The 13119-nt window shown below is 39.8% G+C and overlaps 1 protein-coding gene across 1 annotated transcript in view; it reads left to right on the top strand.

Moving 5' to 3' along the window:
- The window catches only part of tesca (tescalcin a), a 44523-nt gene that overhangs the window by 4210 nt on the left and 27194 nt on the right, over positions 1–13119 (top strand). The window contains exons 2-4 of the mRNA XM_034170895.1: positions 5335–5404; positions 6754–6834; positions 12811–12950. Coding sequence (XP_034026786.1) covers positions 5335–5404; positions 6754–6834; positions 12811–12950 — 291 coding nt within the window. The remainder of the gene's footprint in view (positions 1–5334; positions 5405–6753; positions 6835–12810; positions 12951–13119) is intronic.

Genomic DNA, 13119 nt, shown 5'->3' with positions numbered 1-13119 from the left:
CTTCTCCATTTGTCACTTCTGCCAAACATCTTTACCACAAGGAGCCATTGTGTTCTGGTGTAACTGTCGTGCCACCCACTCGAGCAGATTCCTATCTGCACGAGGACTCACCACGTCTGGTTACATAGTTTTCATCCCACATTCGGCAGGAGTTTGTTCTGCAAACATCTGTTGAACAGCCTCTGGCTAAAGGCTTCAAATTAAACCAGGGATATTTGCTTGCATTATTCCAAAAACTGTCCTCATGCAGGACCAGCTCAGTGTGACTGTGAGGCGTCTACCGTCACGCTACGAGTTAATGATTCTACGAGTCATCTGAAAAGGCATTAAAAGACAATCCCACAAGTGTACTGAGTGTCTGCCTTCCCATTACGCTTATTATGCTGCATCTGATCAGCTCTGCAGCTTAAAGCAACAGTCTGTGGGAATTAGGTGTGTTTACTAGAAAAAATGTAGGGGTGGGGGCCAAGTGGTTAGTGCGCTGGGTTTCTGTGTGGAAAGTTCCTGGTTCAAACCCCACCCCTGCCACATTTCATGCAATGTGGAGTTGCGTCAGGAAGGGTATCCGGTGTAAGGGCCCCTTCACGTGTAACACGAAATTAGGCAAAAGAAGCAGAAACCGGCTGAAAATCCGTGAACAAAAAAATGAAATGAGGAACCGCAAAACATTCCACACACAGTTGGACAAGCTTGCAGCTGACGCAATGTGTGTTTTAATTTATTTCCACGTGAGCACATGACGACACACTCCACAAGCCATGTGTGTTGGGGGGGCAACACACCCCATGAGCCATTTGTGTGTGTGGGGGGGGGGGTTGGCTGTCACACCCATGTGTTGCTAGTTTACACCACACTCGTGTTGCACTTAGACAGTTTTCACAGACAGCTCAAATGTGGTCATCTGCTCTGTACTCTCATGCTGGGAGAGCGAATAGCCCCGCCTTTTCAAAGTGTCCAGCAAGCGGTGTTGGATGTTCGTGTGTGGCACCTGGAATTTGGCCAACACCTACCAAGAGGGGAGTCAAATGGGCACTCACAGAGCACTCGCTGTCTTTTGGCCTCTGGCGCGAATGGTTGTAGCGACAGCTGTACAAGGCATTTGAGGCGGCTCCGATTTTTCACGAGTGGCATGCAGTTCCTCCTTTGTGCGCTAGTCGGCTTCAGTCGTGCTATGTGTGAAGGGGGTACAAAACTTATGCCAAATCAACATGCAGATCCACCTTGAATCTGGTGTAGCAAGCCCGAGTGAAAACAGGGCGCAGCTGAAAGGACTTAATTTTATTATAAAAAAATGGAATATACAATCCATAACCATCTGTTCATTAGTGTATAATTAATTAACTGCAACAAGGCATTCAGGTGTTTTCATCAGCTTAGAATGAGTCATTCATATCTTTATGGGACTGGACACCCTGCCGTCCCAATATATTGTGACTTTGCATGACCTACAAAAAGGGTGGGCATGATTTTTGTATATTTGGTTGAGAATATTGCAGAAAATCTTTAGTTACTTTTCACACACAATATCTGGGTACATTAATGAGTAATTAAAATTTTTAATTCATTATTTACATGTTAAAAATACCCACCAAGTCTCAAACGGAACTAACCAATCATTCCATTGATTACAAGCAGTTGGCCAATGACAATTGCCGTACTACAGAGAGTTGAAGTGTGGTGACAACATGGCTGCATAGAGTGAACAGCATATGTCGTCTTTGGATGAAGAAAAGGTGTATTTTATGTGCATCTTCCCACTCACTGACTGTGTAATATTGCCTTTGTGTACTTGGGTAGCTTTTGTTGAAGACTGTGAAGTGTTAATATAACGTGTTGGTCGTGGTGATACAAAACAATGAAGATTATTATGCTGTTTTTGTCTGTGTAAATTCTGTTGTTGGTTATGTATGACCCTTTGATATTCAAAGAAATTAGAACAAACCAATACTTGATGCATCGATCGACATCATGAGAGATGATCACATACATCCTTATCATTCTAATGATCTGACAATTCTAATTCATAGTAAAACTACAGTGATATTTTTATGCTTTTCTGCTAGACATGCAGGATGACCTCTGGCCTTTATTTATTCATTCATTAAGTTATTTACATGTACTTATTCTCCAGCAATTGCATGATTAGAGTACCACATCTCATGGCCGTTTGAATTCATGCTAATTGTGACTTTAGATGCTTCGCTGCATGGGGAACCTCTGGCCAAATGTTCTTTTGTTTTGTTTTTACTGCTCAGCAATTGCATAAATGGAATACTGTATTTCATGGGAAACTGATTTCATGATAATTGTGATTTCATGCAGTTGGATGATTGTGTAATGGAACTTGCGTTGGCAATTGTAAAAAAAAAAAAAAAAAAAAAAAAACTAAATGCGGAGATGCAGACATTTGTACATGTCTGCAAAACAGTGTTCCATGCACAGATTTTTGTAAGTGTGCCAGATATGATTGTCATAACATCACTGGATGGAATACTTTAGATAATGATGGCAATGAAGAAGATTCTGATGAGGACAGCAGCGATGGTGAAACAGAGTAACTGATCGCCTTTTTTTTTTTGTTTTTTGCTTATTTAATAATAAAATCCATAAATGCTGATGAAAGTATTTTTAAGTTAATTGCATGCTTTCTGTACGACAGAGTTTTATGGCCACATTGAATTTCTTTCTTTCTTTTTTTTTGGACTTCGAGAATAAAGTCGTAATATTATGAGAATAAAGTCGTAATATTACAAGAAAAATGTCAATGTTATATTATGACTTTATTCTCGTATATTATGACTTTATTCCTGTAAAATTACAAATTTATTCTCGTAATATTACGACTTTATTCTCGTAAAATTACGACTTTATTCTCATAATATTATGACTTTTTCTCGTAAAATTACGACTTTATTCTCAAAGTCTTAAAATTATGACTTTATTCTCGTAATATTACGACTTTATTCTCAAAGTCTTAAAATTACAACTTTATTCTCGTAATATTATGACTTTATTCTCGTAATATTACGACTTTATTCTCATATTATGACTTTTTTCTCGTAAAAATACAACTTTATTCTCATAATATTACGACTTTATTCTCGAAGTCCTAAAATTACGACTTTATTCTCGTAATATTACGACTTTATTCTCGAAGTCTTAAAATTACAACTTTATTCTCGTAATATTATGACTTTTTTCTCGTAAAAATACGACTTTATTCTCGTAATATTACGACTTTATTCTCATATTACGACTTTATTCTCGAAGTCTTAAAATTACGACTATTCTCGTAATATGACTATTCTTGTAATATTATGAGAATAAAGTCGTAATTTTATGAGAAAAAAGTCGTAATATTACAAGAAAAATGTCGAAATGTTATATTATGACTTTATTCTCGTAAAATTACGACTTTATTCTCATATTACGACTTTATTCTCATAATATTACCACTTTATTCTCGAAGTCTTAAAATTACTTTATTCTCGTAATATTACGAGTTTATTCTCGAAGTCTAAAAAAAAACAAAAAACTAATTCTATGTGGCCCTAAGACGCCGTTGTACTTTCTGTGTTGTTGCGTTGATTATTTTTATGATTATTTTTATTTTTATTTACATACTCTTGATGCATGTTGACATTTTAGTCCAGTGGTTCTCACTAACACTCAAAATTCACATTTGTGAAAAAGGTATGTTGTTTTCTGTACCATAGACTTTCATTTGCCAACATTTTTGCACCCACCCCAGACGTAGTCTATGGTCTCAAAAGTTTAAAGGGATATTGATTACACGGCCCATGGCCTTGGGCCCCCTCATCGAGATGGCCATGATGATACAGGAGCCCAAAAGGGACATACTTTTCCTGACTTCTGCATTTTACTATGCGGCCAGAAGACTGAAGAGAAAATAAGGAATCAGTGATTGTTTCGCAATGTGAACTCTCATTTTTGTGGAATGGGCAGTCATATATTTTGCTTATTGTACGACAAGGCAGGGCAACATGAAGAGACCATTGTTTCATTCTTTGGCATGTGTGTGATAAGTATTCCGGAAGTCTCTCACGTGGAACGCCTTGAGGTGCAAAGCATTAAGTGAGCAGTTCTCACACATGCATGCTCCGTGTAAGCTACATTTACACTCACTGGCCACTTTATTAGGTACACATTGCTAGTACTGGGTTGGACCCCCTTTTGCCGTCAGTTGTTGGAAACATTCCTCAGATTTTGGTTCATATTAACGTGAAGGTATCACGCAGTCGCCCATTCTTCTCTGACCTCTGACATCAACAAGACATTGTTGTCCACACAACTGCTGCTCAATGGACATCTTCTGTTTTTTGGACTGTTCTCTGTAAACCCTAGAGATGGTTGTGTGTGAAAATTCCAGTAGGTCAGCAGTTTCTGAAATAATCAAACCAGCACGTCTGGCACCAACAACCACGCCACATTTAAAGTCACTTAAATTCCCTTTCTTCCCATTCTGATGCTCGGTTTGAACTTCAGCAAGTTGTCTTCACCACATCTAAATGCTTAAATGTATTAAGTTGCTGCTATGTGATTGTATGATTAGTTATTTGTGTTAACAAGTAATTGAACAGGTGTACCTAATAAAGCTGCCAGTGAGTGTACATGGCTCAGTCTGTCTGTAACTTTCCCATAAAAGAGTGGACAAAGTCCCTTAAACATGTCTCGGATGCAACAGTCGGAACAGCAAGACAATATTTAGTAGAGAACACAGATAATACTTTTGACAGACTACCGGTTCGTGCATACAAGGTCAAGAAAGTGTACAAGTTCTTCTGTGAAGGGTATGTGCAGGAAATCCAGTTTTATACGTGTGAGGGACAGAAATGTCACATGAAATCTAAAGTTCTGACCTCTGTGACACAAGGAAATGTGTACAGCATCGGCATCGACTTGAACGTACGTGTTTTGGGTGGAATATGCACTTGTGTAGCCAAGTAAGTGGCTGGTCCTAGTCACATACTTAATCCATTATTTAGCAATCATAATAAACGTTGGGATTGAGTAATTTTGTCATTTCAATATTCGTTTGCCCCTGTGGTTGGGACATCCAACGGCACAGCATTGGTCATTTTTGCCCATCGTTCTGGTTGATAACACAGGCTTCAAATTATACTGTTGCAATCTTGGAAAAATGCTTTGCACACTTGCGGGATATTTACACAGCAGAGTTTGCGTATTCCATTTGTAACATCAGTCTATTCCCGTGCACAAAGAAGCGAAACCATGAAGGGAAACAAAGTCATGTCCAGTGATGGACAATTGATCCGTGTGGCCCAATTACAAGTGCTGTTGTGTGTTTTTCAGTTTCTTTGGAGCAGATCAACAATCTTCATGAAAGATTCCTGCACCTGAGTGAAAATGAAGACACGCTGAGGTAAAACAAACACCTGAACACTTTCCTGGGAAATGACACCACCTGTTTTAATAAGAACCCTGTGGCACTCACAGCCACCTTTTAGATTTAGAACATGAAGTACTATAGTGCAGCAGATAACAGAATATTTGCAGAGGAATCGTTCAAATCTGGTTACAAGCACAAAAATTTGACTGTGTATACCTTTTGGTATATATATTAAACAAATAACGTTAGCCATTTTAATTTTCAATTGGGGACCAAATAGGGGTCAATGAAGAATTGCACAGAGGTCAAAATTAAAAAATGTTCCAATCATATTGAAAGCTATACCACATTGTGTGTCTGATCATAACTATTCCTAAAAGGTATAGTTTGGACTATCTATGACTGAATGTTATGGAGTTATGGGGCAAAAACAGCAAGAATGGTGACAAAGGTCAGTTTCAGTTTGTACAGGAGTCAGAAGTTAAAGTTGCTCCAATTATTGTAAAACATGATGCAAATTATTGGTTGAGTTAATAGGGTTTTAAAAAGGAATAGTTTGCACCATGTGTCATGCTTAGTTGTCATGTTACGGGGTAACATATGTCACATGCCATAGGATCCAATGGATGTCGACATTGTTTGACCTTTACCTTACAGACCAAGCATTCAACACAGTCAAAACTATTCCATTTGTTAATCCTATCAATGCAACCAATAATTTGCACCACTTTTTCACAAAATTGGAGCAACTTTAACTTTTGACCCCTGTACAAACTGAAATTGACCTATCACCATTCTTGTTGTTTTTACCCCATAACTCCATAATATTCAGTCATAGATAGTCCAAACTATACCCTTTTGGAATCTTCATGATCAGACAAATGTGGTATAGTTTTCAACATGATTGGAGCATTTTTAAATTTTGAGCCCTGTGTAATTCTTCAATTGACCCCTACCTGGCTGCCTATTGAAAATTTAGGTGGCTAATGTGCTTTTACAAAAGAGTAATGTGTAAGGTGTATGTGTGCCAATTTTGGTGCTTGTTTCCAGAAATGAACAATTGTTAGAGTTATTTGCTCTACTACTACTGTGGTGGTTGGTGGCAGTGGTGAATTGTAGGTACTTGTGATATCTTTTGCACACAGTTTGATTAAAAGCTGGTTGGTCCAAAGTAAAGAGAAACAAATGTCAGTGCATTGAGATGTGTATTCAGTAGAACACATTAATGTGTCAGTGCGTTGGGTTTGTGCTGATGGATTAAGGCTGCACAGACGCACACCAGGTATTTGTTAATGTTAGTTGTGGCAAACCATGTTGGGTATTGTTTGAATTTGTAAGACAATGTCTGTTATGATGAAGTTATTTCTCTTGTGGCACCGCAGCAGGGAGAACTTGAACCGGTTACCTGACCTCGCAAACAATCCACTCAGAAAACAAATTGTGGAAGCCTTCTTTGATAAGAGGTGAGTACATTCGGACCTCAGTGTGTTTAAACAGCTTCATCTTCCTGACCACATGTGGTGCATGTCACCTCGTATTACATCACTGGATGATCCCCACGCCAAACACTGCGACCCACCTGACATTTCTGACACGGAGTCAGAGAAATTATTTGTTGGTGATTGATGCATGATATATGGTTATATTGTATGGCCTGAATATTTGATCACGTGCCCAAAACTGAACAACTTTATCACTAACTAATTCACAACCCTTACAACATGTTTAATACACATTGGCTTCAAAGTGTTAAACTCTTCTCATTTTGACATTTTGACCTTGTCAGGTCATCTAAGATCAGAGGCCCAGTAGTGAGGTGATCTGTTCATGTGTTGCATTTGTACTCGGAGGTCGGAATTTCCCAGTTACGGCCCCTGAAGTTGGAATTCCAGCTCATTCAAACCCCACATACTCTGGGTTCACAATCCAACATGGCCGCCCTCAGCAACAACAGTAGCACAAGCTGTAATCTTAAATGTTTTTTTTAAACACTTCTGTCTTTTTTGTGACCAATTTAATAAATCATGTACATAGTACTGCACTACTGCTGTCTGTGGACATGTTGCTGCAATATTTTAATGCATGAATTACTACATAATGTGTTGTTTAGCAACTGGTGCCACTAATATTGGCTAACCCAGAAGAAGTTGCTAACAACAACTGGCTATGTCGTGCTACAAACCCAGCTGTAATTTAAAAAACTCATGGAACGTCTGTACACTCAGGTCTCTTAGGTGGGCCAAATATTTTTTGTAGTACTCTATACTCAAAAATCCTGGAGGTTTCCAGCTTATTTTTAAATCTGCGGTGCTTTATAGAAAATGGAACACATTCCCGATTGCAACTTATGACTTTCGAGCTACAGTGCATACGGAAACTACACACAGAGCTTCACTTTTTTTCACATTTCATGTTACAGCCTTATTCCAAAATGGAGTAAACTCATCTTTCCCCTCAAAATCCTGCTCACAATACCCCACAATGACAACATGAACGTTTTTGAAATTATCGCAAATTTATTAAAAATAAAAATTAAGAAATCACATGTACAACCCCGATTCCAATGAAGTTGGGACGTTGTAAAATGTAAATAAAAACAGAATACTGTTGTGAAAGTGTAGTGACACGGACCCACAACAGGGGGCGCAAATGAACGGTCAATAGATGAGCCAAAAAGTAACAATTTAATGTTGTGAGGATCACCACTTTGTGAATAACTGTGTGGAAAAAATAGTCCAACAGTTTAACCCTCCGGGGCCAACGCCATCGTATACGACAGCCGAGTACAAGTTTTACTAAATTATAAATTACTTTTTAATGATATGGGATAGAAACTTTTTTTTTCTGAAAAGTTAACTCCGCGGACTTTCGAGCCAGCCGTCCACCATGTTTGTACTCCTCATAGAAGCTGTGTGATGATGTGCACAATGTGAGTGTCCAATCGGAACTGGTTCACCGTCACATGGTTTTCCAATATCCAATCGTAGGGCAGAGCAGTCTCACATGGTACGCCACAGATTGTTAGTGTTTTTGTGAGCGGTGATGTGTTACTCTTGTGAATGTGCATGCTGTTTGAACAGCCCTCTGACTGTTGGCTCCATGCGTAAAAGCGCAGCGTTGTGCATATGAATGGAGGGGAGGGGTGTTAACAGGGCCTCAAACTGTGAAGATAGGTTGTTTACAGTGCAGGAACACATTCCAAGAGGGAGTCAAAATCCATGGAAGTATAAAGTTTGTGATTTAGGCCTTTGTGTAATAGCAGACAGAAATTGCTTTGAGATGTGGCATAAAGACAAACAAAATGCATAGACCATTTTGTATATGTTGTTCAAAATGTGCATTTGTGTTTATTGTTAGAACCTTTATTTTGTACATTCCTTTGTCCAAGAGCACAAACTATATTTATAAAGTGTCATAGTTGTTTATTATAGTTTGCTGTGTGTTTTGAATAAATGTGTGTGAAAATTATTTTCCGCTTTATTTTTCCTTTCTTATTTCTGATTGTAAACCTTTATTACACTTATAAAACACCACTATAGCATATATATTCTGAAAAAAAGAGACATACCACTTGATTGTGGGATGCAGGGTGAGCTTTTAACAGCAATAATAATACATTTATGCCAGGCAAGTGAACTGTCCAAAAATGCCCTTGGACCCCAGAGGGTTAAGAACAATGTTTCTCAACATTCACTTACAAGGAATTTAGGGATTCCATCATCTACAGTCTATGATATAATCAGAAGATTCAGAGAATCTGGAGAACTTTCTACACGTAAGCGGCAAGGCCGAAAACCAACATTGAATGCCCGTGACCTTCGATCCCTCAGGCGGCACTGCATTAAAACCGACATCATTGTGTAAAGGATCTTACCACATGGGCTCAGGAACACTTCAGAAAACCGTTGTCAGTTAACAGAGTTCGTTGCTACATCTACAAGTGCAAGTTAAAACTCTACCATGCAAACAAAAGCCATATATCAACAACATCCAGAAACACCACCATCTTCTCTGAGCCCGAGCTCATTTGAAATGGACAGACACAAAGTGGAAAAGTGTGCTGTGGTCTGATGAGTCCACATTTCAAATTGTTTTTGGAAATCATGGACGTCATGTCCGCCGGACAAAAGAGGAAAAAGACCATCCAGATTGTTACCAGCACAAAGTTCAAAAGCCAGCATCTGTGATGGTATGGGGGTGTGTTAGTGCCCATGGCATGCGCAACTTACACATCTGTGATGGCACCATCAATGCTGAAAGGTACATCTAGGTTTTGGAGCAACACATGCTGCCAACCAAGCAACGTCTTTTTCAGGGACGTCCCTGCTTATTTCAGCAAGAAAATGCCAAGCCACATTCTGCACGTGTTACAACATGGTGGCTTCATAGTAAAAGAGTGCGGGTACTAGACTGGCCTGCCTGCAGTGCAGACCTGTCGTCCATTGAAAATGTGTGGCGCATTATGAATTGCAAAATATGACAAAGGGGACCCTGGACTGTTGAACAACTGAAATCGTACATTAAGCAAGAATGGAAAAGAATTCCACCTTCAAAACTGCAGCAATTAGTGTCCTCAGTTCCCAAATGCTTACTGAGTGTTGTTAGAAGGAAAAGTGATGTAACACAGTGGTAAACATACCACTGTCCCAACTTTTTTGAAACGTGTTGCAGTCATCCATTTCAAAATGAGCAAATATTTGCACAAAAACACAAAAACAAAGTTTATTGAGTTTGAACATTAACTTTGTGGTGTATTCAGTTGAATATAGGTTGAAGAGGATTTGCAAATCATCGTATGTTGTTAGAACTTTACATTTTATACACTGTCCCAACTTCATTGGAATTGGGGTCGTACATAAGTATTCACACCCTTTGCTCAATACTTTGTTGATGTACCTTTGGCAGCAATTACAGGCTCAAGTCTTGTTGAATATGATGCCACAAGCTTGGTGCACCTATCTTTGGGCAGTTTTGCCCATTCCTCTTTGCAGCACCTCTCAAGCTCCATCAGGTTGGATGGGGAGTGTCGATACACAGCCATTTTCAAATCTCTCCAGAGATGTTCAATTGGATCCAGGTCTGGGCTCTGGCTGGACCACTCAAGGACATTCACAGAGTTGTCCTGAAGCCCCTCCTTTGATATGTTGGCTGTGTGGTTAGGGTCATTGTCCTGCTGAAAGATGAGCTGTCGCTCAATTCTGAGATCAAGAGTGCTCTGGAGCAGGTTTTCATCCAGGATGTCTCTGTACATTGCTGCATTCATCCTTCCCTCAATCCTGACTAGTCTCTCAGTTACTGCTGCTGAAAAACATTCTCACAGCATGATGCTGCCACCACCATGGTTCACTGTAGGGATGGTGCCTGGTTTCCTCTAAACATGATACCTGGAATTCACAGCAAAGAGTTCAATCTTTGTCTCATCAGACCAGAGAATTTTGTTTCTCATGGTCTGAGAGTCCTTCAGGTGCCTTTTGGCAAATTCGAGATGGGCTGCCATGTGTCTTTTATTAAGGAGTGGCTTCTGTCTGGCCATTCTACCATACAGGTGGATTGCTGCAGAGATGGTTGTCCTTCTGGAAGGTTCTCCTCTCTCCACAGAGGAATGCTGGAGCTCTGACAGAGTGACCATCAGGTTCTTGGTCACCTCCCTGACTAAGGCACTTCTTCCCTGATCACTTATTTTAGATGGGCGGCCAGCTCTGGGAAGAGCCCTGGTGGATCCAAATGTCTTCCATTTACGAATGATTGAGGCCACTGTACTTGCTGGGACCTTCAAAGCAGCAGAAATGTTTCTGTACCCTTCCCCAGATTTGTAAATAATTAAGGTTTATTTATATAGCACCTTTTAAGATAATAACAGATAGTGCTTCATATAAGAATAAAGAAATTTAAAACAGCAGAAACATAAAACTAGGTCAAAGCCAGTCTGTACAAATGGATCTTGAGCTTCACTTTAAATGTTTCAATTGAGTCCATGGAACGTAGGTCCAAAGGCAGTGCATTCTACATTTTAAGTGCCACCACCTCAAAAGCACAGGCTACCCTGGTCTTCAAGATTGTCCTAGGCACAACCAACAAGCCTAGGGCCGAAGACCTCAGAGACCTGCTTGTCACATATGGGTGTAATAGCTCGGCCATATAAGGTTTGTGCCTCGAGACAATCCTGTCTCGGAGGTCTACAGACAGTTCCTTTGACTTCATGCTTGGTTTGTGCTCTGACATGCACTGTCAGCTGTGGGACCTTATATGTAGACAGCTGTGTTCCTTTCCAAATCATGTCCAATCAACTGAATTTACCCCAGGTGGACTCCAATTAAGCTGCAGAAACATGTCACAGAACAAATCAAGTCAAGTCAGTGGAACAAATCTGATGGAGCAGAAATTGATTTATGAGCTGCTAAAATTCGGAGAACTCAGGAACTTAATTTGAATTTTCAATTTATTTTCATTTATATAGCACCAAATCCCAACAATGTTGCCTCAAGGTGCTTCACACAAGTAAGGTGTAACTTTATCAACCCCCAGAGCAACAGTGGTAAGGAAAAACTCCCTCTGAGGAAGAAACCTCAAGCAGACCAGACTCAAAGGGGTGACCCTCTGCTTGGGCCATGCTACAGACACAAATTACAAAACAAATTGCAAAACAGTTCACAAAACAAACATACAGTAAATGTTGCGGTGCACAGGATGGTTTCCGAAACAGATACCACACCCATCTCTGGATGGAGCCGCACCTCAAACAGAGAGAAAAGAAAAAAAAGGCAGAATCAAGCATCAGAAAGACAAATACAGCATTAATCAACAAGGAAAACAGAAGAAATACTAAGGTGACTGCCAGCCACTAGCCCTAAGCTTCACTAAAATGCCCAGAATTTAGATAAAGTTGAAAACTTTACAACAGTGTGTATGATTTGGGAGTGTTTCTTGGCAGACATAGAATATAGCATTCATATCTGTTCAGATTATTTGCAACAACAAACCAATGTGTTTTCTTTGGCTTACAAGAAGCCCTTCATATCTACATGACAGCCCCCCGATGGAGGTTGTCATGGTGTGCCGCCATGTTGATACAAGAGCCGGAATTGACATACATACTCCACTTTCTGCATTTTGCAACACAGCCTGGAGACTGAATAAAAAAGATGAGGAATCTGTGGATGCTCCCATAGACATTGTCAACTGGTTGCTAGTGCAGACAAACAAGTTTGAGAACTGTCATTTTTGTGAAATGGGCAATGGTACATCCTGCTTATAAGTGAAGGAAAGGAGCCAAAGAAGAGAAAGCATGTAGGGGAACAAAAATGTGGCTGCTGATGACATAATGCAATCTGTAACCTCACCACTAGATGTCGCTACATTCAACACACTATACCTTTAAATCTATGAACATTTTTTTGTGTTTTTGTAGATACTGGTTAATTCATATGTCTGTGACATAGGAACCAGCATCAGGAGGAGGCGGGCTTCTTCCAGGAGATTGGTTTTGAGCAGTTCCTCGTGGTTATGTCTCACTTCCGTCCTCCAAAGACGAAGATGTCAGATGAGGACAAGCAAGCTTTAAGGAAGGAGAAGTTTCGCTGTGAGAAACAATGTTCTTTGTTTGTTTGTTTGTTTACTAGTAGTCTGGACTTATCTCTATGTGATCAGTGTCATCATCTGCAGGATGCAGGTTTGGGTGAATGGCACTTTGAGTTCATGAGTGAAATCCAGTGGTGAAATTAAAACCTTCACACTGGCGGATGTGTCTG

The sequence above is a fragment of the Thalassophryne amazonica genome, chromosome 5 (genome assembly GCF_902500255.1).
Source record: "Thalassophryne amazonica chromosome 5, fThaAma1.1, whole genome shotgun sequence".
NCBI lineage: Eukaryota > Metazoa > Chordata > Actinopteri > Batrachoidiformes > Batrachoididae > Thalassophryne > Thalassophryne amazonica.
Note: the sequence above shows the minus strand (reverse complement) of the source record. Positions and strands in the feature narration are given on the sequence as shown.